At 45.4% G+C, this 23,657-nt stretch overlaps 2 protein-coding genes across 10 annotated transcripts in view; one reads left to right on the top strand and one right to left on the bottom strand.

The window, feature by feature from the left end:
- Nucleotides 1–6,223, top strand: part of NT5C2 (5'-nucleotidase, cytosolic II) — a 177,423-nt gene extending 171,200 nt beyond the window's left edge. For all 8 annotated transcript variants that reach the window (XM_074382805.1, XM_039465015.2, XM_039465016.2 and 5 more), the window contains 7 exons: nucleotides 763–870; nucleotides 1,479–1,545; nucleotides 2,206–2,376; nucleotides 3,857–3,908; nucleotides 4,424–4,484; nucleotides 4,635–4,811; nucleotides 5,506–6,223. In XM_074382805.1, coding sequence (XP_074238906.1) covers nucleotides 763–870; nucleotides 1,479–1,545; nucleotides 2,206–2,376; nucleotides 3,857–3,908; nucleotides 4,424–4,484; nucleotides 4,635–4,811; nucleotides 5,506–5,733 — 864 coding nt within the window. In that variant the 3' untranslated portion in view covers nucleotides 5,734–6,223. The remainder of the gene's footprint in view (nucleotides 1–762; nucleotides 871–1,478; nucleotides 1,546–2,205; nucleotides 2,377–3,856; nucleotides 3,909–4,423; nucleotides 4,485–4,634; nucleotides 4,812–5,505) is intronic.
- The window catches only part of CNNM2 (cyclin and CBS domain divalent metal cation transport mediator 2), a 173,726-nt gene continuing 154,428 nt past the window's right edge, over nucleotides 4,360–23,657 (bottom strand). Inside the window, exons 6-8 of one of the 2 annotated variants that reach the window (XM_010333363.3) lie at nucleotides 23,431–23,496; nucleotides 19,166–19,350; nucleotides 4,360–18,446 (exon numbers count right to left, since the gene is read on the bottom strand). In XM_010333363.3, coding sequence (XP_010331665.2) covers nucleotides 18,237–18,446; nucleotides 19,166–19,350; nucleotides 23,431–23,496 — 461 coding nt within the window. In that variant the 3' untranslated portion in view covers nucleotides 4,360–18,236. The remainder of the gene's footprint in view (nucleotides 18,447–19,165; nucleotides 19,351–23,430; nucleotides 23,497–23,657) is intronic. The other variant, XM_039465014.2, reaches the window with a different exon arrangement.

The following is a 23,657-nucleotide window of genomic DNA, read 5'->3' as shown; positions in this document are numbered from 1 at the left end:
TGCCAAGAAAGTACATAACCTTGATATTTAGCAGACAAGTCTTCATTCATGCAGTGCGACTGCACTTAGGTTTAAGGAATACTCCTTGCAACTTGGAATTTTAGTCCTAGATTTTTGTGAATAAACACCAGCAAATCCCTGTTTTGAGAATACCTGAAATCACAGTGTGCAGTGCCGTTTGTGTTGGTCTTAAAAGGTTAATGCCAGGGTTCCATTTCAGGATAGTCATGATTTCAGTGGGCATAATTCGCTCATTAGTATTGTGATTAGCTTACACTGTGAGCCAAAAGCCAGTGTGTACCTAGAGCTATCATTCTGACAACATAACCAGTAAAATTTCCTAATTATAGTTTCATGTTAGTTTGTATGCATTAGCTCTGATGCAGATCTGCCTCTCTCTTAACCTGTCCCTTGGGTATTGATTTGCATCTCTCCCTATGTCTTTTAAGCTCCTTTTAGCAGATGTCAGAGTGAGTACACTTTCATATATTAAAGTGCTATAAAGTAAGTTATTGTAATTCAGTAGTATATGAAATGATTTAAAATGTGTAGAATATTATTACAGTCATTTAGTATTTATACCTTGTGTGCTTCCCAAAGGATATGGCTTATAAATAGACAAAATACCTTTTAAAAAAATAAAATAGTGGGATCTTCTGTCTATACTTAGTATTTTTATATTCCTTGCATCTGAGTGCGATTAAATAGTAAGCCTTAAGGTAAGGAGTGATGTTTCAGCTTTTGCTGTTTCTCCTTCACCAGCCTGGTAGCTCCCATCGACCATGGCAATCCTACTTTGACCTGATCTTGGTGGATGCACGGAAACCACTCTTTTTTGGAGAAGGCACAGTACTGCGTCAAGTGGATACTGTAAGTCAGGAGGATGATATGTCTGCTAGCACACTGTCCTTAGTGTTTCTCCTTTCCCCACTCTTACTCTCTATAAGGAAATAGGAATTTTTTTTTCTGTTAGCAATGTTTCTCCTTTGAAATTAAGAATTTTGGTCTTGGCCGGGCGCGGTGGCTCAAGCCTGTAATCCCAGCACTTTGGGAGGCCTAGGCGGGTGGATCACGAGGTCGACAGATCGAGACCATCCTGGTCAACATGGTGAAACCCCGTCTCCACTAAAAATACAAAAATTAGCTGGGCATGGTGGTGCGTGCCTGTAATCCCAGCTACTCAGGAGGCTGAGGCAGGAGAATTGTCTGAACCCAGGAGGCGGAGGTTGCGGTGAGCCAAGATTGCGCCATTGCACTCCAGCCTGGGTAACAAGAGCGAAACTCCGCCTAAAAAAAAAAGAATTTTGGTCTTAACTGAAGCAGCCAAACCAACCCACTAATTGAAAAGAGTAAGTGCCATTCACTTGGCTGTCTGGCCAAGTAGCACTGGCGGTGGGGGTAGAATGGGGGGATTGGGGGTGAGGGGGAGGATTGTGATAGAATGATAAAGTATTACAAAGTCCATATTCTTCACACAGAAAACTGGCAAGCTGAAAATTGGTACCTACACAGGCCCCCTACAGCATGGTATCGTCTACTCAGGAGGTTAGTCACAGACTTTCCTTTATTTAATGTAAGTTTTTGCTCAGACCCCTCACTGTGAAAGCTTTGGTGATCTCTCAGCAAAGTGCCACGTGTACCCTTTAGTATTCTAAGATGTCATCTACTGAAGTTAATTGTTTAGTCACTTCTTAATGCAATAGGGGTCTAGGTTTAAGCAGTTGTTAGTATAGCCTAATGAATCTGATTTTCACTAAAAATTTTTATTTTAATCTTATTGGAGGCTTTTTTTCAATACCTGGAATCACTTGGGGGTACTTCTCAGTATGTTCTCAAGGGTTTTTCAAGGAGCTCCGTGGGCATAGGTATATAGTATGTTGTAGTTACAAACAGTTGAATAAAGCCAGCTTAATGGCAGATTTGTGATGAAACTGGCAGTGGCTCTTTTGAAGATTATTTTCAATAATATGAGGATATAGTTTTGTTGCTCTTGGATTTGCTGATCAAGAGCTCTGGTCAACACAGTGGAGCTGAAGGCCTTGTCTTTGAAGGCAGTAAAAAGAGAATGGTAAGTCTTTATTTTTTTCATCTGTTCCTGACATAACTATAAGAATAAAATGAATCATAGAATTTAAGGGTTATAATACTTGGAATGCTGATTTTAATATAGAGACAGTTTTCTCATTGTTCACTCTGTTGTTTCAGGTTCTTCTGATACAATTTGTGATCTGTTGGGAGCCAAGGGAAAAGACATTTTGTATATTGGAGATCACATTTTTGGAGACATCTTAAAATCCAAGAAACGACAAGGGTGGCGAACTTTTTTGGTGATTCCTGAACTTGCGCAGGAGCTGCATGTCTGGACCGACAAGAGTTGTAAGCCATTTCATAAACCTCTGATGCGGTGTATGTCAAAATGTCCAGCTGTCAATCAGTCCTCTTTGAGAAACCATTCCTTTGTATTCAGAAATTCAGAGGTGGTCAAAAGGTGGGCCTTGATATTTGGATATCTCCTTCCCATAGAATATTCAGATATTTTACAGAACTCCAGAATCTGAATAAACATGAGAGGTTATCTTGTTTAACCTTCTTGAATCTCTTTGAAGTCAAGTATAGAATGTTGGTGTCTTGAGTTGTGTTACAGTAACACTAAGTTGTGAACTGGAACTCAACTTTTCCTCCATGGACCCGTATTTCCCCAACCATGCCTAGTAGTACCAGTCTCCCTGCTCACAGCCCATATCTGTGATTCTGGGGCAGTGATGGCTCTGAATGTTAATCACCTCTGGTATTTTTTTATTTACTGTTCCGAGATAAAGAGAATGAGGCCATATTGTATTCCTGAACTAAGCTACACTGTGTATATGCAGTATATATACTATGCTGAATTGAATTACAGATATAGTCTTAAAGCACTGTTTGATATAAAAGTTCTGCAGCCAGCCTTGGTGCACATTACCTGCAGTGTGGTGAAGGTGACTCCGGAAATTCAACCTGCCTGGGGTAGGAGCCCTGGCTCCTTAACTTGAAATCTGCATGCCCTTAGGCAAGTTATTGAGACACCCTGTGCCTTAGTTTCCTCAAATGTAAAAATGGGGATAATACCTATCTCCTAAAGCTGATGAAAAACTTAGGTAATATGTATATAAAGAAGATAGACATGACAGCCTCTCTCAACCAAGGCTCCTCATCTGAAACACAGAAAATTATCGTTATTTTACCTAACGGAGCTGAATACAGAAAATTTAGTAACACTTTTCTCAGTTCTCCTAAAGATGGTAGATAGAAGAAAATATGTTAAATACAATAGATGGAGCAGGGCTTAATTCTGAGGAACCCAGGTTGAGATAGGCTGCAGCACAAGGAAGCATGCTGTAGATGCTGACTGTTGCTGTTATTATTGTCTGTACTATCAGTGGGATTCACATTTTCAATTTACCGCCTCTGAAGTTTTAGAAATCTGGTTGATTTGACCCTCGACCTGTGACTCAGGACAAGTCACCTAATTCTCAGTCTTTCATCTAAAAATGGGACTATTAACACTTGCTTAGCTGACTATACCTGAGACAATATAAATTCTGGGCTGGAAGGGATAAGTTGTAGTCATGGTGTTTAAGCAGGAGGAAAGGCAATTAAAGAGAAAATGATGGTGTTCATCTATTGTCAGACTCCAAGCCCGTACCAATGAGTTATCCTGATGAAGGGAAGGAGTAGGTCACTATATACTCACCTATAGCATGTCAGTCCCAGGTTATACTTTTCAATGACATCTGTAACCTTTTAGTTTTAGCAGCGGTTAAGAACTGGGTGCTTATTTATTTAAAATATCTTCCTTTTCCTTCCAAATCTTAACTAGCACTTTTTGAAGAGCTTCAGAGCTTGGATATTTTTTTGGCTGAACTCTACAAGTAAGTTCTAAAAATGTCTTTCCTAAAAACTTCTTCAGGAATCACTTAGATATAAGAAATGTTCTTTCCAGGCTGGCCATGCTGGGAGGCTGAGGCAGGAGAATTGCTTGAACCTGCGAGACGGAGGTTGCAGTGAGCTGAGATTGAGCCATTGCCCTCCAGCCTTGGCAACGGGAGCAAAACTCCATCTCAAAAAAAAAGTTCTTTCCAGGCTTGGCACGGTGGCTCATGCTTGTAATCCCAGCACTTTGGAAGGCCAACACAGGCAGATCACTTCAGGCCAGGAATTTGAGACCAGCCTAGCCAACATGGCAAAACCCTATGTCTAGCAGAAATACAAAAATTAGCTGAATGTGGTGGTGCATGCCTGTAATCCCAGCTAACTCGGGTGGCTGAGGTTGCAGTGAGCTTAGATTGCTCCACTGTCACTCTGAATAACAGTATTACTTTAAAAAAAAAAAAAAAAAAAACAACTCTTCTCAGAGATGTTCACTGAGTTTTTCTTTTATCTTCAGGCACCTTGACAGCAGTAGCAATGAGCGTCCAGACATTAGTTCCATCCAGAGACGTATTAAGGTATCTAAATGATATTTGGGAGGAAACTTGGGAAATAAAGTTTAAAAAGGATTTTTTCACATTTCTGATTTTTATAGAGACTGACACTCTACTACTGCTTAATAAATATTTGTTGAGTGAGCTGAGAATCAATCTTGTTCTTTGTTTTAGAAAGTAACTCATGACATGGACATGTGCTATGGGATGATGGGAAGCCTGTTTCGCAGTGGCTCTCGGCAGACCCTTTTTGCCAGTCAAGTGATGCGTTACGCCGACCTCTATGCAGCATCTTTCATCAACCTGCTGTATTACCCATTCAGCTACCTCTTCAGGGCTGCCCATGTCTTGGTGAGTTAAAGTTATAATTGATAGCCAAGATGTACTCTAAGCCCAGGATCAGGAACCAGCTTTGTGAGATAGCACAGGAGATAGTTTTGAACATTTCTTTCTGATATACAGAGCCCATGGGCAGGTTGTATGGCTGCCTAAGAAGGGGTCTTTGAGAAAGTAGAACCAAACTTGGAAGTCACAGGGTACAATTTTACTCTCTGAAGTCTACTCTTTTAAAAAGTTTTATGTGGGCCAGGCATGGTGGCTCATGCTTGTAACCCCAGCACTTTGGAGGCTAACGTGGGAGGATTGATTGAGCCCAGGAAGTCAGGGCTGCAGTGAGCTGTCATTTGCTCCACTGCACTCCAGCATGGGTGACAGAGTGAGACCCTGTCTTAAAGAAAATGTGGTTTTTATATTCCTATATTCTGATGTGTTTCGGGACTACTTTGTTTTTGCTGTGAAATAGAAAATAAACTATCTTTTCCAGTTTCAGGCTGCAGTAGACAACATGGGCACCATTTTGAGGGGCAGGGAGAGAGGAAGACAGGCAGCTAAAAGTAGTTCTGTGAAGATAAGTCTAAATTGACTTGTCCTGTGGTCTGTTATTGATATAACTGCATGGCCACCTAACAGAGGAGAGGGCTTAGGATTTGGGAAGAAGCTACTTTGCTCTGCCTGCTTTCTGAGCCTCTGGCTTTGTTCTGTCTAGATGCCTCATGAATCAACGGTGGAGCACACACATGTAGATATCAATGAGATGGAGTCTCCTCTTGCCACCCGGAACCGCACATCAGTGGATTTCAAAGACACTGACTACAAGCGGCACCAGTTGACACGGTCAATTAGCGAGATTAAACCTCCCAACCTCTTCCCACTGGCTCCCCAGGAAATTACACACTGCCATGATGAAGATGATGATGAGGAAGAGGAAGAATAAGGAGGAAAACCAAAACGCCGAGCACCCATTAACCAAGTCCTGGCAGGACGCACAGGAACAGATATCCCTGTGAGGGTTCTACTGGGGGGGAGGGAGGGGGGCTACATGAAAGGTACATCTGAAAAGTTTCTGAAGATTCTATTGTTATCATAGAGAGATACTTGTTTTGGTTTTGTGTATCTGTACTCTCTGCAGATGGTCCAAAATTGCAATGGAGTCTGTATTAGAAGAAAATAAGGGTAAAACCAGGCTGAACTGCATGCTGGCTCCGTTGTGGCTTGTGACACTTTTTAAAAATCATCAGTATGTCATAGTGTATCTGGATACACAAGGGGTGGTGAAGGGTCTCAAGAGTAAAACAAAGAGTGGGAAGAGGTGATCTGAAATGCTGTAATGTTACAAATTGTGCTGTAACTCCAAGATCCAACTTTTTCAGTGCATTACATGGTGTATTGTATATCAGTGGAGAAATATATTATTTCCATGATCAGCTGTAGTCTCTGTTAAGGTCAAGTTTCCTTTTATAAGCCTTTAAATCCTCAGTGACTCTGGCAAGGCTGCCTCTCTATCAGTGGCTTTACACAGATGTATTCTCTACTTGCTTTAGGGCAGGATTCTATTTTGAGGGAAAAGACAGTATTCTTAATACTTTTTTTGCTATTAGCACAAATGCTTATTATTTGTTATCCAAAAACCACCTTTTCCTTATCTGTGATAAATCTATAGAAAGAATTTAGCTGTAAGAGGACAAAGGAACAAGTCCCCAGAGAAGAAAGGGAGGAACTTCCTTCTTACACTACAGTAGAACATTGATCAGTGTGAGCTATATAGCTGTGGCTCATGCTACCCAATTCCAGATTTCTTTATCCTCTAGAGTTGACTGCTGTATATTAAAGTTGATCATTAGAGGATGGGAAGAGGGCTCTGTAAGCCAGAACCTTACTAAAGCAGAGAGCACAATCAGTGTGAATAAATTCACTGAGAATCCCAAGTCGAGGCCAGGCTTGGTGTCTCATGCCTATAATCCCAACACTTTGGGAGGCTGAGTTGGCGGATCACCTGAGGTCGGGAGTTCGACACCAGCCTGACCAACATGGAGAAATCCCGTCTCTACTAAAAATACAAAATTAGCTGGCCGTGGTGGCTCATGCCTGTAATCCCAGCTACTTGGGAGGCTGAGGCAGGAGAATTGCTTGAACCCGGGAAATGGAGTTTTCGGTGAGCCAAGATCATGCCATCGCACTCCAGCGTGGGCAACAAGAGTGAATCCCCTCAAAAAAAAAAAAAAAAAAAAATCCCAAGTTGAAATCACTTCTTGTTTTAAACAAGAATGAATCATTACTGTATATGTTAGGGTACTAAAACTGTTTCACCAGTACAGTGAAAGTTGTTCCAACATCTTAAACAAACAGTGGATAGAGACTCTTAGTTTAGCCATCATATATTTTCTTCCATTCTTGTCATTGGTCAACAGGGGAGGATAGATTAGCCGCTCCAGAATTCAATAAAGTGTAATATTTCTAATGCTGACTTAGACCTATTCTGTAACACAACAGCTGTAACAGCTATTGGTCTTCAAGTGGGTTTAGATTTGGTGTAGTAACATCAGTTTGACATTCTCTTAAAGGAAATACGTATTTTCAAGGAATGTGAAAACGTTCCCGGATCTCTTTTGGTTAAAAAGAAATATTCAAGAACTGATATATTCTAACATGGTTATATTCATGGTATTTCATAGGCCTCACAGTTTTTTCCCCATTAAGTTTTTTGGAACAGGACTGTGAAGTGAGGCTTTTAAAAAAAATTTCATTTTATAAGCAGGGAACATAGCCCGATTACTTAGTCAAGGATATACTGCTTCACTACTTTGGATATATATGGCTTTAGGATTAAGTCATCCAAGAAACATACATTCAAAATGGTATCTATTGGGAATATATGCCCCTTTAAAAGAATCAGGTCAGAAATGCAATTGCAATAGCAATTAGACTGTTGCCCATGTTAGGAGACTGTGTGGTCATCCCAATTATTAATTATTATAATTCAAGATGGAGATGTCCTAGTTTAAAATAGTCCTAAGTTTTCTTAAACCCAAATACTTTATGTATTACATCTACAGAGCTACCTTATCATAGTAAGTACATTTACATATTGTCCCTTTTAGGGCCACATAAAGGGCTTTGATTTACCCCCTTTTGTATTACATCCATGTAAGTGTCTCTTACTAGCCAGATGATTCCATGGCAAATGATTATCTGGGTCCAAAGACAGGAAAGTGAAAAGCACACAACCAGCTGGAATAAGAACTCCACTGCTAGTCACAACCCTCCCAAGGACCACCGAAATGTACTATTAAAGAGCTCTAGGAGTCCACAAAATCCACAGCAAAATGGTGCCTCTCTGTATATTATTCTTTTTAAGAGTGTACTGGGAAGTCCATGGTCCATGGGTAGGAAGGGCAACCATAATTGGGCTTTTAAAAACATAAATTAGGAACTTTTCTCTGTGGCCACTAGTTAAGGAAGTTGAACTTAAAAGGTATACTTTTCCTTTGAAAAAAAATTCTGAGGAGTTTTACATCATGAGATGACCAGTCTGCCATCTCTTTACAGAATTTTTTCCTAGGCATTTTGAAAACACTATTTACAGGCATTGTAGAACACCAGGCAGCCCCTTCTTGGGTGCTAGATGGAGCTCCCAACCTTACAGTATGTACTGACTAACAGGGAGCCTAGCCTCCCCAGCAGCTGGTCAGAGGTACAGCAGACCCAGGCCCTGCTGGGTTTCCTTGGGGAGAGGAATTGCTCAGTACATCATCTCTGCAAAAATGGTCAGTGAAAGCTCATGGTGTACTTGAGAAAAGTTGGTCACAGCCAAGAAAGTTCAGTGTTCAATTTAGACCTAAGATATTTTCTCTTGCCATAAGCATAGCTCTGCTGAGACCTAAAATAATAAGGCAAACTTTTCAAGCTACCCTAAGATACTTTTAGAAGTGGTTTTTAATAGAACTACAAATCCTTAAGTCATATTAGCATTGTTTTTAAGGAACCACTTATAAAAGCCACATGCAATTGCATGTCAGATTTAAAAATTGTGTTGTCCATGTTTAGATATTTCTAAATCAGACCTATTTATTTAAGAAATACTTTGACAACAACTTTAAAGCCCAGCAATTTTTCCAGGGCTGCCTGGTCATTCTTAAATAAATACTCTGCTTACTCACCACAAATAGCCTGAGACAAACAACTGCATATTTAAGTCTGTATTAGGGTAGGAACCTTATCCAAATTCCATGTTATGGAAACTATTTAATCTCTTTGATGGTGGGAAAAATGGTAACTATGATCTAGCTATTGCCATACAGTTAACACTCCAATTCCTCACTTGGCTTAGTAGTTTAGGGCTCAAATACTTTTGTTTCTCATGATGATCTTTATTGGTGGCCAGGGAATCCAGCTTTTCTTAAAGGTTTTCCTCAAATAGAACAATTTCAAATGATACACAACTTTTGGGAGGCCCTGAGAATGAAATCTGTAGCAGAGCAACCTTGAGGATGATGGAAGAAAAACATGCACTACTGCTAAGAAGCAGGGATGACCACAGGCACAGGCAGCCAGAAAGTAGAAACCCACACCGCCCGGCACACACCTCCCGACAGAAACGCAGCACGCCACACCGTTCTCGCACTGCTAGGTATCTAGACACAGCAGAAAGCAAGTCCTTTAAACAGGCAGCGGGACATTCATTTATCAAATGAGGAAAAAGCTTTACTTTTCTTTAACCTGGATTTCTTAACCATTTTTCCCTGTCCTCAGACACAGTGTCTTCATTTCAAGGCCACACAGTCTGACTGATTCCAATCAAGGTAGGTGATCTCAAAAATAAAATATATACAGTAGTTAAGTTTCTCTGTAGAGCTTTAACACAAAACAGTAGTCCCCACTGAACACAGAACATTACATCTCAAACTTGCCGACTCTGTTTACCGTAAGACTGAGGAATCCGTTTTCCAATTTAAAACAAAATGATGAATTTTGAATCTGCTCCCTTTATTTCTTCACACCAAATAACTAGGTATAAATATGTCCCTAAATGCTCTGGTCTCCCATGGAGCTCTTCCCAAAGCCATGTCTGGCCAGGGGTATAAACCAGGCCTGAAGAGTCTGGACTGAGATAAACCTTCCCACACAAACTGGAGCCCAAGCAGCTGAGCACACATTTTTCCCAGGAAAGACAGCAATAGTCCTTCCACGTCTCACAAGTTCTTGAGATACTTGGAAAGATTTGCCAAGCAAACCTTCCCCACACTGAAAAATGTTTATTCAGTGTCCAGTCTTTAAGAGAGTGTTCTCACCAGAGGTAATCTTTGATTTGAGGGTGTATTTTGAAACAAAAGAATTTTTTGAACCCACTGACCTCAAGTCAGTGACTTAGGAGAATTGCGGTAGGAAAGCTGGCCCAATCTAAAAATTCCTGTCATGTCTTGGCCTACTGTTTGAAAGCTGCAGTCACTAATACCCTGACAGGAAAAGCACTTGGCAGAGAAGCCTGGCAACTAATTCCCCTCCTAGAAACGTGCATCCTCGGTCCTCACAGTCTTCTACTAGGGGAGAAGGCTGCCAGCAGAAAGTCAGAGGAAAGAGCCCTAGAACCATCATCCCTTTGTCCTGGCACTGCTTGCAAATAAGAGCATAGATGTGAGGCTCTTGGAGGGAAAGTGATGCAACTATCATGCAAAGAAAGCAAAAGTTTATTCGCCATCTAGTAGAATTTAACTTTTTGGCTGTAATAAGGAATCATGTCTTTATTAAATTACCTTCAAAAAGTGTAAGTTTCCAGAAATCAACTCCAGGCTATAAAAAAGTCAGTTTTTACCACTTTGTCTACAAGACCCTCTGATCAGTATTTGTTTCCTCAGAAGTGCCGAGTCGAAAAATGTCTCTAGGGAGCACAATTTTTGTGAAATAGAAACCCCGGAGTGCATCAGGATAAAGCTTAGAAATGAGCAGATGTGTCTGCACTCCTAGGATGCAGGGGGTGGGGAAGTTTAGGCAAATCTCATCTTGACAGCAGGAAAAATCGCCTCCATTTTCCTTGGAGCATTTCCTGATGTGAGCTAAGGGCTCATCAAGACAAAGTGAGTAAAATAGGAAAAAAACGCCAAGGCAGCAGGCTGGGAGAGAACGTGCCACAGTGATTTCTTTCCCCAGCTCTGCTGCCACTTCTGCCCCACTTCTAGGGAAAGCAGGCTCCCAAGATGGCATTTCACTGGACTAGAGAGACACCTCATTCTACTTTCAGGAAGTTGGGTGATGACTGGGGAGGTGGGAGTGGTAGTCAGGTCAGGCAGTGTCTCAAAGCCAATTCTGTCAGCAGCTCTTCCCTGAAATGTCTCCATCCACAGGACAAGTGTAAGTAAAACAGACTGCAAATGCTATGGTTAAATAAATTCAGTAGTGACTATAAATGGACCAGTCAAGAGGCTAAATTCTTAGAGCACGATTCTTTTTGGAATGTACAATGGAGACTAAGAGTGGAGAGAAAAGAGTTTCCAAAAAGATGTGGCTTAGGAATGGATCACAGAGGGTCCCTGAAGCTCCACCCTAAGTTCTTCAGGGACTGGTCACATAATGAGTGAGGAGAGTAAGAAGGAACAGAAGACAAAGTGCTGATGGAAGAGAACGTGTATCATCCACACCCATTACTGGAGAATGCAGGATGTCCACTGAACCCCAGAGAGCACCTGTACCTGCCTTGCCACACTCAGGCCGGATGTTTTTAACTTGAGAGTAACCTATCTGTGCATGCTCCGACCTTCCTCCCAGGCTTAGCATAGCAGAGGAGGAAATATAAAGCCATCCTCATCTTCAAGAGCCAATTGAGAGGCCTGAATGAGGCCTTTGGTCTTAACCTAGGAAACACCGCTGGCTTAGCCCAGCTGCACTGTGTGTTATTAGTGACTGGGCAGCCAATATATGGGGCAATTCGACTGGATACTCTGAATGTTCTTACGTAGCGAGAGTAACTGACGGAGGACAGATGACAGTCCTTGCAAAGGACACCACCTTCCCCCTAGGATTGGCTGTACCAGGCTGTGACTTAGAGGCACAGAACTAGTACTCACTTCTTTTAAGACTTCACACTGTCCAAAGAATATGCTCTTCTATGTTGCCATGCTGAGGTCCAGTCCCAGCTTTTCCACCAGCAAAGCCAGGCAAGTGGGCAGGGCAGTTGGTTCAGCCAGGCTGAACACAGTGGCATGGTTGGTGTTGCATAGATGAAAGGGAAGAGGGAACACACGTCTGCTAGAAGGGTGAACAGAACATCTTTTATCTAAATAGAATAGAAATAACAAAAACCTTGTAAAACAATCACAAAATTTACAAATAAATTGGTACAAAATAAATAGGAGAGATTGTACATCTACAACATCATTTGAATTATAAAATGCATTCATTATGACAATCAGCTCATTAATCCTATACATGTCATTTGTGCTTATTTCGGTTTATGTACACAGCTCTGAATACTGTGTTCAGAAAACTTCACTGCTCAAATGCATGAACTGTACACTATGATACAGTGAATAAAGGCTGAGAAGGATGAAAGTCAGACACAAAGCAGGGTCTTGAGGGCCAAGGCAATGTTGGCACTGGGCCTTAAAACCAAGAAAAGGCATACTAAGCCCAGATGGGCAGGCAGCTTCCATTATCCAGAAAGATAGATTCTGCAGTCCAAGGTAAGCAGAAGAAACCATTATTCCTTGTGGGGCCAGGCAACTGACCTGCTTCGGGAGGAAGGAGGCTGTAGACTCACAGCTAGACTCTGCCCTACATAGGGGAAGAGAGCCTGTCACCAGGAAACCACCTCAGAAACATTGCATGGAGGTACTTGAGAGGCCTTGCCCCAAGGTAGACCTGCCTCCCTCCTCATCCAAAACACAGGTCCTCAAGAACACAGGTGGGCCCAACTAAAGGGGCTGGGGATGCTAGGCCAACATAAAAGCAACCACCTCTTTATAAAAACAAAAAACACTACCCTTTCACCTGCTTTAAGGGATAGCAGAACCCTAGGATCCATGGATGAGGAAGCTTCAAGATAGATTTTGTCCTAGTCACAGATGAAGTACTACCAGGCATATGTACGTAATAAATAATATAAAATAAAGCATATATACTTGCGGGTTTAAAGGACTCCAGAAACAAGAAAAAATGGATAATTTCACCTTCACAGTAGACTTCAGACTTGGGAAGTAATGAATCAGAAGCTAGGCTGGGGCTCTCTGGGAAATAAGAATCCTAAGACTTCATTCTTTCCAACTTTGCTCTGCTCTGGAAGCCTGAGCCTCCAATAAAAAGGGCAGGCACCCAAGCCCCACCAGGTCCGCTGGATAGTTCTCTTCAGGGTGAATCTGCAGAGGAATCTGCCCCCCAAAGAACTGCATCCTAAAAGTGAATCCATGTGGATCAGATGTGGGCACATGCCGGAAGGGATCCTTCCAAGCAAGGCAAGACAATGCTCCCAGTCATTCTCATCTGTTCATGGTCCCAATGGGTATGAAAACGAAAACCTTGTATACTCAAGTCCTTCTTACAGTATGTGTTAGATCTGTGTACATATAAACCTTGGCATACAAACACCTAGAACTTTACTCTCTTGCAGCTAGAACCTTTGTTACCAGGTTGAACTTGAAGCAACACGGAATGTCCCATCAAAAGATATTTAAAACAATTCTAGTAGAGATGATGGCTGTGGCTGTAGCACACCGAGAGAAAGCTTCCTCGAGCTGCGCCAACCACAGCGGTCTGAGAAGCAAAGAAGACCCCCAGCCTGGGGTGGCGGGAGGAAAGCTGCTCCCCACTCTGCAGCTGCTGTGCACTGCCATCTCCTCTTTGCGTCCTTAGGGTTCACCAGGGACTCTGGAATTTGAATCTTCACATAGGCAAGAAGGTAGCAAAAGGGAAACAAGCAAGCAAACCGTGATTGAGACAGAAAGCTTGCAAGTGCTAGAGGAGGAAGGCTCGCCTGTCACAGCCTTGCTAAGTACGGCAGCAAGCTCAGCCTGGGTGCACCGTTCACCTCTCACATGGAGGCAAATGAACCTCAACTTAGAAGTCTGTGAACGTCTCTCGCCTATTAACCAACTTGAACACCTAAGAAATATGAAAAGCTAAAGATTTGCAAACGGCCCTGAGGTATAAAAATCCACTGAGAAGTTGCTCATTGATAAAATTATATCAGAAAACTTTCTGAATCTCCAAATCACTTTGCTATTCAACCCCCTATATCCCTACCAATTCCAGGTTAACATACAATTCACCCAGATACCCTTGATGGACAGAAGCACCACTAGCCTGGAGCCCAACATGGAACCACGTGGCCCAGGACAAGAGCCAGTTTCCTCAGGAAGTAAGCAATGGGACCTCAGAGGTCTCCTGGACCCTGACCTGCCAGCTCAGTCTTGTATATCTCCTCAACCCTTTGCAAAGAAAAGCCCCTACCTGGGCTCAACAGCAGAGGGGAGTTTTTCCCATGCCACCAGGGGCCTGGGTCATGCAAAGTAGTGTGCAAAGCCAGCCCTCCCTGGCCTGCGCTTGCTTAGATCCCCAGAGAACAAGGTGAGCGCCTTCCTGGGCCACCCAGGTGAGTCATCTGCCTAGGGTCACCCCTAGGGAACAATGGCGGCAACCCTGGTTGCCCAGAAGCCCTCACCTTCTTGGGCCTAGCAAGGCGAGGATGGCTACAGATCCCTGCTGGCCTTCAGATGATGACGGAGGTGGTTGTGTTTTTACCAGCCAGGACGCAGGCTGGATCAGCCAGGGCCTACACAGGTCTGTTCCCCAACCTGGAGAGAGGATTTCAGGGCAGAAGTTCATGGTCCCTACTTAGCTCCAATTCCTATTGCTCCATTTCCTAGGGAAAATGTATTTCTATTTGTATCTACCATTGTTTTCCTAGACTTGGAAAAGCTGGTCCTTTAGTGTACAGTGCTGAGGACAGCACGGGTAATATACTCACAGTTACTGTTCCATATTAGAGTGAGGCTCTGCATTCAACATTTGCACTGTCCCTTGAAGTCACATTAGAAGATGGTAGGATGCCCCACTCCCTCCCACTTGGGGATGCCAACCGCTTCCACATGGGCATTGAGCTCCCTGCAGGGAGTGAGGTGAGGAGGGAGAAAAGAACAGAGTTCAGTGTGGTATCCTTTCAAGTTCAAATTATGTAAGAACCAAGATTTAAGTTAGTTGATTAGCACCCCAATATCTGTGTCAGTTTTAAGATTTTGTTTTCCTAAGAGTTTAAATGCATGATTTTGAATTTGCCTGATGAATACAGGACAAAGCAGTAAAGGGAAGGAAGCTCCCAGACAGCAGGAGAAAAGGCCTCCTCATTTACAGAGCGAAGACAATGTCCCAGGGCCACCTGGATGCTAGGAATTTAGCTCCAATGGAGCCATGGGGTGCCAGTGGCTGCTCAGGAGCAGGGGAGGCCCTGTCCCACCCACAGAAACCCTGTGTAGGAGGGCAAGGCCTCCATCAGCCTCTAGAACTCAGAGGCCTGCATTTGGTCCACTCCGCCCACACCCTTCCACACTTGAAAAGGTCGCAGCCGTGGGAGGACAGTCCAGCAGAGGGGGCTACAGAGCAGCCACTGGACATCGAGACTGCAGCTATTGGATGGTCTTTCTCTGCTGGACCCCACTGGCTTTGTAGACGTGAATGGCAGAGGCCTTCCAAGCCAAAGTCATTCTCCTGCTGCCCGGAGACGCAACAGCCCAGAGTCTCCTCCAAGTGTCCGAGGGGTCAGTTTCCCGAGAGAAAGCAGAGCCTGGAAGAGGAATCTGGCCGCTCAGACATGGGTGCTGTCTGAAGGGTCCTAAGGTCTCCCCAAAGGAGCTGTTGGCTTTCATTCCTTCAGGGACCTGGCAGGAATTATTTCAGATTCCCTATTGTTATAAAACAGTGTGAAGAACAGAAGGTAAAGAGTAACAGAAAATGAATACAAACTTGGCAGGCTAAAATGTCATCCTTCGGGAGCCCCACTGATGAGCCACTCCTGCCAAGCTCCTTATAAGAGAAAAATTTGCAAGAAGCCATCACACTGAGCAGGTAAGACAGTAGTTAAGAAGTCTGCTTCTCCCTGAAGTCACAGGGGCGGCCGCCGGCATCCCCCCTCCTCTCCCCAGACTCAATTGTTTAGGATTTATAAAGGAACGGCAGAGCTCTGAAAACGCCAACACACTAGCTCTGGTTCCAGAGGCTCCTCCCAGTAGCAAGGCATCCCTGAGACAACTGTGTGCGGAGAAGCAGACACAAGCCTGGATAGGTTGATAGGGTGGAGCTCCTGAGGCCGCAGAAGCTGGGCTAGGCCGGGGGCCCAGCTCCCTGCAGCTCAGGGAAGGCCAGCACTGTGCAGGCCCAAAGCAGGGGATAGACACCTTCCCCCAGCCGGGGGGCAGGCTTCACTGTGTTGCAAGGACCGCTCATCTTTATGTACTCCACACTGCTGGTGTGCTCAGTGAGAGGCATCTTAAGAAACTGACTTTTAAATTTGAATGGTTCTATTTAAAAAAAAAAAAAAAAAAAAGATACTTAGACTGAAGTTCCCTCTAAGGTCAAGCTACATGATGGGGGCAGGTTGGGTGCCAGCAGCAGGCCACTCAGCATCCTCGGGGGTCCCCATGAACCTCTACATCAAGTGAAACCAGTACTTCTCCCACTATGGACATGGCACCTTCTGAGAAAGACCCTCCAGGGCTGACATCGCAGAGGAAAGACTGAGCTGGGCGTGCACAACACCGAGGCACAAACTGCTCACCAGGTGGCCAGCCTTCCTGCTGCCATCTGCTCGACCACACTCCCTGCCCCGCATAGAGCCCGGCTGGGCTGGATGGACTTCCCACCTGGAGGAGGGAGAAAACTGCTGCTTAGCCAAGGCCTCGCTTCGCACAGTGAGCCCAAACAGAAAACACTGTCCCCTTTCCTAGTGATGGATGCGGCGGGCACCGATAATCCTATGTGAACACTGGCAAGGATGGTTTCATCTCAGTGTATGAATAGCCAACAACACGCACACATCCCTCGGGCTAACAACACAGAGAAGCTCTAGTTCAGGATTCAGTCACCCAAATACCTCCTGACATCACTTCACTACATGATGAATTTGGCATCAAAGCAAGACGGAGACACACATAAAATGGCCACAACACACATTTGGTTTCTGAATCCCTGTTTGGGGTCAAACTGACCCTGGCTGTACAGGCAGCCTCTCTGGCGTCGGCCACATCTGAGGCGGGAGGCACAGAGGCCCTCAGGCAGGGGACGCAGCCACTGCCGGGCCCCGTGGGCTCAGGGACAGGGGAAGAGGGACAGCTGGCTCCCTGGGAGGAGGAGCAGGGGCTGGCAATACCCAAAGTTCCCTCCTTTGAAAACATGGGTCTCGAAATGCCTTCTCGGCACACGGTACAGAGTACAGCTGGAAGGTCCGACTCCTTTTCTGATAACGTGTGTCCTAGTGGGACGGGGAGGAGCTTGCACTCCACGTCACGTGTTTACTGAAAAGCCCTGTGGAAGATTTCCATTTGGCATCTGTGTAGCAGCATCTTGAGTTAACAAGAGCAAGGACCAGGGAGGTGGGTGACGATACTCTGTGGGCTTGGGCACTGGGTAAGGGGAGGGCTGGCCGGGAGACCCCAGGCTGGAATGACAGGGCGAAGTCAGCTTGCCTCTTGCCAATGATAAACCATGGGTTTTAAACTCATTAACATTCATTTTGGTGATAAAAATTCCTTAGGGTGGGAGCAAAATCACATTCCCAAGCAAATGTTAAATCTTCCTGAGGGAAAGGGGTACAGTTAAACATTAAATTCTCAAAACCCCACTGAGCTCAGAGAGGTGACTGCGGTCCCTCTGAGGCAGGCTACGCCCCACAGTGATGACAAACTTGGCAGGTTCTGCAGTAACACGGTCTTCTTCATTGAGCCAGCGAGTTCAACAGTGGTACCCACTGGGGCACACAGGAAGGGTGCCCCTCCCTGGGAGGGCCAAGGAAGGCCATTGGAGGGGCAAGTCCAGCCTACGAGGGTCACATCATGGGATCGCAGCAGAGTTCAGACAGAACAACTTCAAACTCTGCAAAAGACACTTTTTAAAAACATGATCTCTTGAAAAAATAAATCGCAACAATTTTCAACTTCATGCAAATCGAGGGCAGAGGAGCATGAATAATGATAAAAGGGAGCGCTGAAAAAATAAACATGATTCTATTTGGGCGGAATCAGTTCATCTCCAAAATCTTGAACGCCATGCCCCGGCTGCCAACTCCACGCTCTCGTTTCCATTCCTCCCCTCTCCGTCCTCCTCCGCAGCTCCTGGGAAGGGCACCAGGTCTTTGGTCTCAGGATGTTGCGGGATGCAGCATGGCGGACAAGCTCACACCAGTGGAAGTCATGGGCAGACGGGGCTGGGCCCTCGGGAGTGGGCGGTGCAGGCCGGCGCGGCCTAGATGGCGCCTTCGCTGTGCAGGCTGTGGTTGGCCTTACTGTGTGTCACACAGTTCTGTTCGTTGAGTAGGTTGGCTGTCTCATCTGGCAACCCGTCATGCAGCTCCGTAAGAGTCAATTCGATTTTAGTGTTTTCACTGTCTGAAGACTGAGGGGTTTTGTCCATCCGGGATGCCATCAAGGCATTTTGGTATTGTTGTCTTGAGATCTGAGGCCAGAAGACGCACAGAAAACAAACCAAGATAATGCTTATTTAGGTTCTTTTATCTCCACATCAGACCACACGTTAAATCCCGACAGGCCCACGGCAGCCTCTCTAGGAGAAATCACACTTGAACCCAGTAAGCCACTTTTTAAAGTTCACATTGACTTTGGTGAACAAGTCAGTTCTTACTGATGGAACCCAATTCCAAATATTATCTCAAAATTTTAGAGACTAGAAAATAGAGACTGGTTTCCCCCAGCTAAAGCTGGCTTGTTCTCCAAAAGTCATCTTCATTTCAGACCAAGAGGAGCACCCTGACTGCCGGGCAGAAGACAGAAGTGGAGCCTTCCCTGCAATCCTCTGGAGTCTCCTGATCTCAGCCTTCCCAGGGCCAGGCAGGGAGCCACCGGAGCCACGCGCCCAGGAGAGCTCTTTGAAAAGGGGCTGTTCTTTTTTTCCAGGATCTCCAGCTCCCATTCCCTGAAAGAGCCATATTTGATCTGGCAGCTCACTGGATAGGACCAAGATGATCAACGTCTTTCTCAGCCTGAGGCTTGGGCACAACAGAGGAAAACAGGGTTTGTAGTTGAGAGTGGAAGGCAGGGCACCCACAGAGCGACAGAGAGAGAGCCCTGAGGAGTGCCGGGAGCAAAACAGACAATTTTCCAGGGAAGTTGACATCTAACTGCCAGGCCCGGCCACGCGGCACTCACATCTCTCACCTTAACGAACTGCAGATCCGAGAGCGCTCGCACTGAGTAATCAGGGATGTAGACTTGGAGGAGCGAGGAATTGAGCTGGTTATTGCTGCTCCCCAGTGTTGGTGTGACAGCGTCAATCCGGTCGCTTCGACTGAGAGAGTCTGAGTGATTCAAGCCACAAGGGCGAGGAGGGGACTTATTTTCACCTGGAAAAGGAGGGAAAAATCCAACCATTTAAGTAGATACGGCCAATAAAAACAGCTCTTTAGTTTCCAAAATAAAAAAGACTCAGTGCCACACAAGCCCAACCAACTTCTTCCAGATGTCTCAGCCACACAGTGCGCCGCCGAGGGTCTCCTATGCACAGCGGACGCGCTGGCTTCCCTGTACCAGCACGCTCTATCCATCTCAGCTGCCTGGGCCTGTGTATGTGACAGACACAATCCTCCCAAGTCTCTAACAGCAAAGACCCTGCACTGCGTGCCTGCGTGAGGAGCATTCCCAGGTGCTGTGAGATGCTCAGGCGAGGGCAGGCCAAGGTCTGACATGCAGAAGCTGCCTGATATCAAACAGAGGCCACGAGTGGACGGCACTTCATCATTTTGCCGGAAGTAAAAACAAGGGACTCTTCAGAATATTCGTAATTCAGTATGTGTTGTAAAGGGATCAAAATATTTGTCTGCTCATAACATACCCTCCAGCCAAACCCATTATCTTTGTCTGACCCCAGTAAAATCCCCCATCGGCTAGCCCGAGGATGTCTCAGGCATTCAAGAATGCTGGAAGACATTAAAGCCCTGAAGAGTCTGAGTAAGTTATCTTGGGCACTATGGAGTCTCCAGACAGGTTTTGTAGCATCCTTTCATTAAAACAAAGTGGAAGAAAGCCAGTCTCGGTGTTGTTGCTCTTCTGGGGAGTTCACCGTCGCTTCTAATATAAATGTCATAAAAAACGCCCCCTCACCAAGGCTTCTTCCACTTTTTGCTTTTCTAACCAACTCTATTGCACAGATAGGAAATGCGTGCCCACCCTGGCCAGGTCTTGAATCGCGTCGTATCACAGGATTGGAGGGGACCAATTCTCCCATCTGAGGCTTGGCTCCTCTTTGCAATGTGTCCCTGACAGATGCCCCCCAGAGGAGCTGGCTTTTGGCTGCACCTGCCCTTCAGCTATCAGGAAAATTTGTCATCGTACCCATCAAAACGTGCCTCCCCTAACTTCAAATGATAGTCTCACTTCCTCTGTGTGGAGCTCTAGTGAGTACCTTTTCTTCCTCTGCTATTCAAAATAGCCCTTAACTAGGGGAAGAGAGTGATGGTCCCCTTAAGTCTCTTCTCCAGGATAAATCCTGTAGCTGTTCATCTCACCCCATCACTGTCTTCAAACAGGACACCCAGAACAAAACATAAGTATTCCAAGAATCTTCGGTGACAAATTCACTTACTCCTAATTTTTTTTTTTCTTTTTGAGATAGGGTCTCACTTTGTTGCCCAGACTGGAATGCTGTGACTCGATCTTGGCTCACCATAGCCTCAACCTCCTGGGCTCAGGGGATCCACCTGCCTCAGCCTCCTTAGTAGCTGCGACTACAGGTGTGTGCCATCACACTTGGCTAATTTTTGTATTTTGGGTAGAAATGGGTTTTTGCCGTGTTGCCCAGGCTGGTCTTGAACTTGTGAGCTCAGGTTGCCTCAGCCTCCCAAAGTGCTGGGACTACGGACATGAGCCACCGTGCCCGGCCACTTTCTCCTAAAATTTTTACATCTTAACTTTCCCTACAATTGTGAAGTCATGAACTAATTTTTCATTGTTAGACAAACTAAATTCAGAGTGGCAGTTTCCCTTGTTTCCACTTCTAAGAGAGCAAGGCAAATCAACAATTTAACAGACTTTTATATTTAGCAGAACGGAACTTTGAATAGGTGACACACTTTTGCTAAGGTTCAGATTCCTTATCTGTAAACTGTGGATGATGATTACCTGGTACCCATTTTTTTTTTTTTTTTTTTTGAGACAGAGTCTCGCTTTTGTCACCCAGGCTGGAGTGCAGCCATGCAATCTCGCCTCACTGCAACCTCTGCCTCCCAGGTTCAAGCAATGCTCCTGTCTCAGCCTCCCAAGTAACTGGGATTACAGGCGTGTACCACGACACTTAACTAGTTTTTGTATTTTTAGTAGACATAGGGTTTTGCCGTGTTGACCAGGCTGGTCTTGAACTCCTGGACCTCAAGCGATCCACCCACCTCAGCCATCCAAAGTGCTGAGATTACAGGCATGAGACACCGTGCCTGGCCCTGGTACCCATCTTATAAGGTCTGACAAGGGTTAAAAATAAGACAATGTACAAAGTGGTTACCTGACATGAGTAGGTACCCCATAAGTGAGCCTAGTTAGCTTTTTTTGGAGATGGAGTTTTGCTCGTTGCTCAGGCTGGAGTGCAATGGCACAATCTCAGCTCACTGCAATCTCTGCCTCCTGGGTTCAAGCAATTCTTCAGCCTCAGCCTCCCTAGTAGCTGGAATTACAGGCATGTGCCACCGTGCTTGACTAATTTTTTATTTATTTTTTTAGTAGAGATGGGGTTTCTCCATGTTGGTCAGGCTGGTCTCAAACTCCTGACCTCAGGTGATCCACCCGTCTCGGCCTCCCAAAGTGCTAGGATTACAGGTGTGAGCCACCACACTGGGCCTAGTTAGCATTTTCTATTCTTTCTTGTCAGCTTCCTCCCAGACTGTGCTACCATGCGCCCACCCCCAACCCAGCCTTTGGACACGCAATGACTTCACCCAGGGTGACAGATTAGTCAGTTTTTTGAAACAAAGGATCCCACTGTATCCCTGGGCTTCAGCCACCAATCTCATCACCATTTCTACAGATACCTTTGAAACAGTGTCTACGTGTTAACACTTGAAGGCCATAAAAACATTTCAAGGTACTTTGCTACTGATCAGGCCTCTGCCTGTCTGAGACTTCCTGCAGTACTTCTAAGTCTCCTGTTTTCTCCTCAGGAGGATTTTAGGGTGATTCAGTCCACTTCCTCTCACCCCACTGCCCTCTATTGGTGTGAGTGGACCCTCTCCTCTGCCAGGAGCCTGCTGCCTGGCCCCATGGCCACATCCTGGAGGAGCAGGCCCTGCCTTCCGGGACCCCTTCCACAGCTCATAGGGCGTGAGCTTCAGCTCACTGCTCAGAGCCTCAAATGCCATCTTACTTCAAATAATAATAATAATAATAATAATAATAGTCCACATTCTTCATCTGAAGCCCTGGGGGGCCAGAGGTGTTTGAAATTTGGAAGGTGATACAGTCCATACATCCACATTACAGACACTATCCGTCAATTCTGGGGCAGCCCTAGTCCACAAACACACTGGCTTGTGCTGAGATGGACGAGGACTCGCACCAAGCACAGTGAAGACCACAGTGGCTGACCCCCAGTTCAGGTCAGGTTTTGTGGCCAAATTTATGTGCCAAAGTTTTATGACAGTAATTACGGAAAAAACTCCCAAGATAAATATAGGAAAGTTGTGTTACCAACTAGGAAATCCCAGCAATTTTAATTAAAGACAGATTAAGCCTCTTCCCTTCTTGTTAATGGCTGGACGAGTTAGCTAGGCCTGGCCGCCCTCTCCTGCAGGGCAGTCAGCAGCAGCGGGGTAGGAATGTGCCCGGTGTTCACTCCAAAACCAAGTCAGGCGGCGGGAGAAGCAGGCCACCTGCCTGATGGGGAGCAGAAGTGCTCGCGCTCCGCTCATAGGGACGTGGGAACGAGAAGCCAGGAGACAGGAATGCTGTGTGCCTGTGTGGATGGAGATTTTTCTTGCATACCAAGAGGAGGTCAGTTCTCAGGCCTTTGGCAAGTATGCTCTCTAAAAGTGACCTCAAGGTTTGAGGGCCTCTGCAAACTCCACACACCATAACTTTCTGAGGTCAAAGTGAGAACCAAGAACAGCCCCCACTACTGCTGACCTGAAAATGCAAGGTCAGCCGTGAGGGTAGGGAGAGCAGGGAGCGCTAACAACCTGTGTGAGAACCGTCCGCCTTCCATGTTTCCTGGCACATGTCTCCTGTACACAGTGACTGTGCGGTGCTCTGGGCTCTCCACCTGCTGTGGCTTATGTTTTCCTGGAGAGCGCACTATAAAGTTACGGAATTACAGCTTCAGCACTCCAAGGGACACTGAGAACAGCTTGTCCAGGTAAAGGAAGCAGACCTAGCCAGCCAGGTGTGATGGGGGGCAGGGGAGGCAACCGGGAGAATGACGGAAAGGAAGCATGCAGAATTACCTGGAGAACCTGCTGCTAACAACTCTGTTCTGCTGACAACAAAGGTACGAGACAGGGACAAAGGAACTGAAAAATGGAGAAAAACAGGGTGAGATCGCATCAAAAGGCAAGAAAAGAGATCTCTATCATCAAGGGACAGGAGGGGACATTCATTCTACCAATACAAAATGAGCATTCAGTTGCAGAAATGCACAAGTCAGTAGAGTATTCTAGAAACAAAAGAGAAC

The sequence above is a fragment of the Saimiri boliviensis genome, chromosome 12 (assembly GCF_048565385.1).
Source record: "Saimiri boliviensis isolate mSaiBol1 chromosome 12, mSaiBol1.pri, whole genome shotgun sequence".
In the NCBI taxonomy this organism is placed as follows: domain Eukaryota; kingdom Metazoa; phylum Chordata; class Mammalia; order Primates; family Cebidae; genus Saimiri; species Saimiri boliviensis.
The sequence above is the reverse complement of the archived record's forward strand: the minus strand, read 5'-3'. Positions and strand labels throughout refer to the sequence as shown.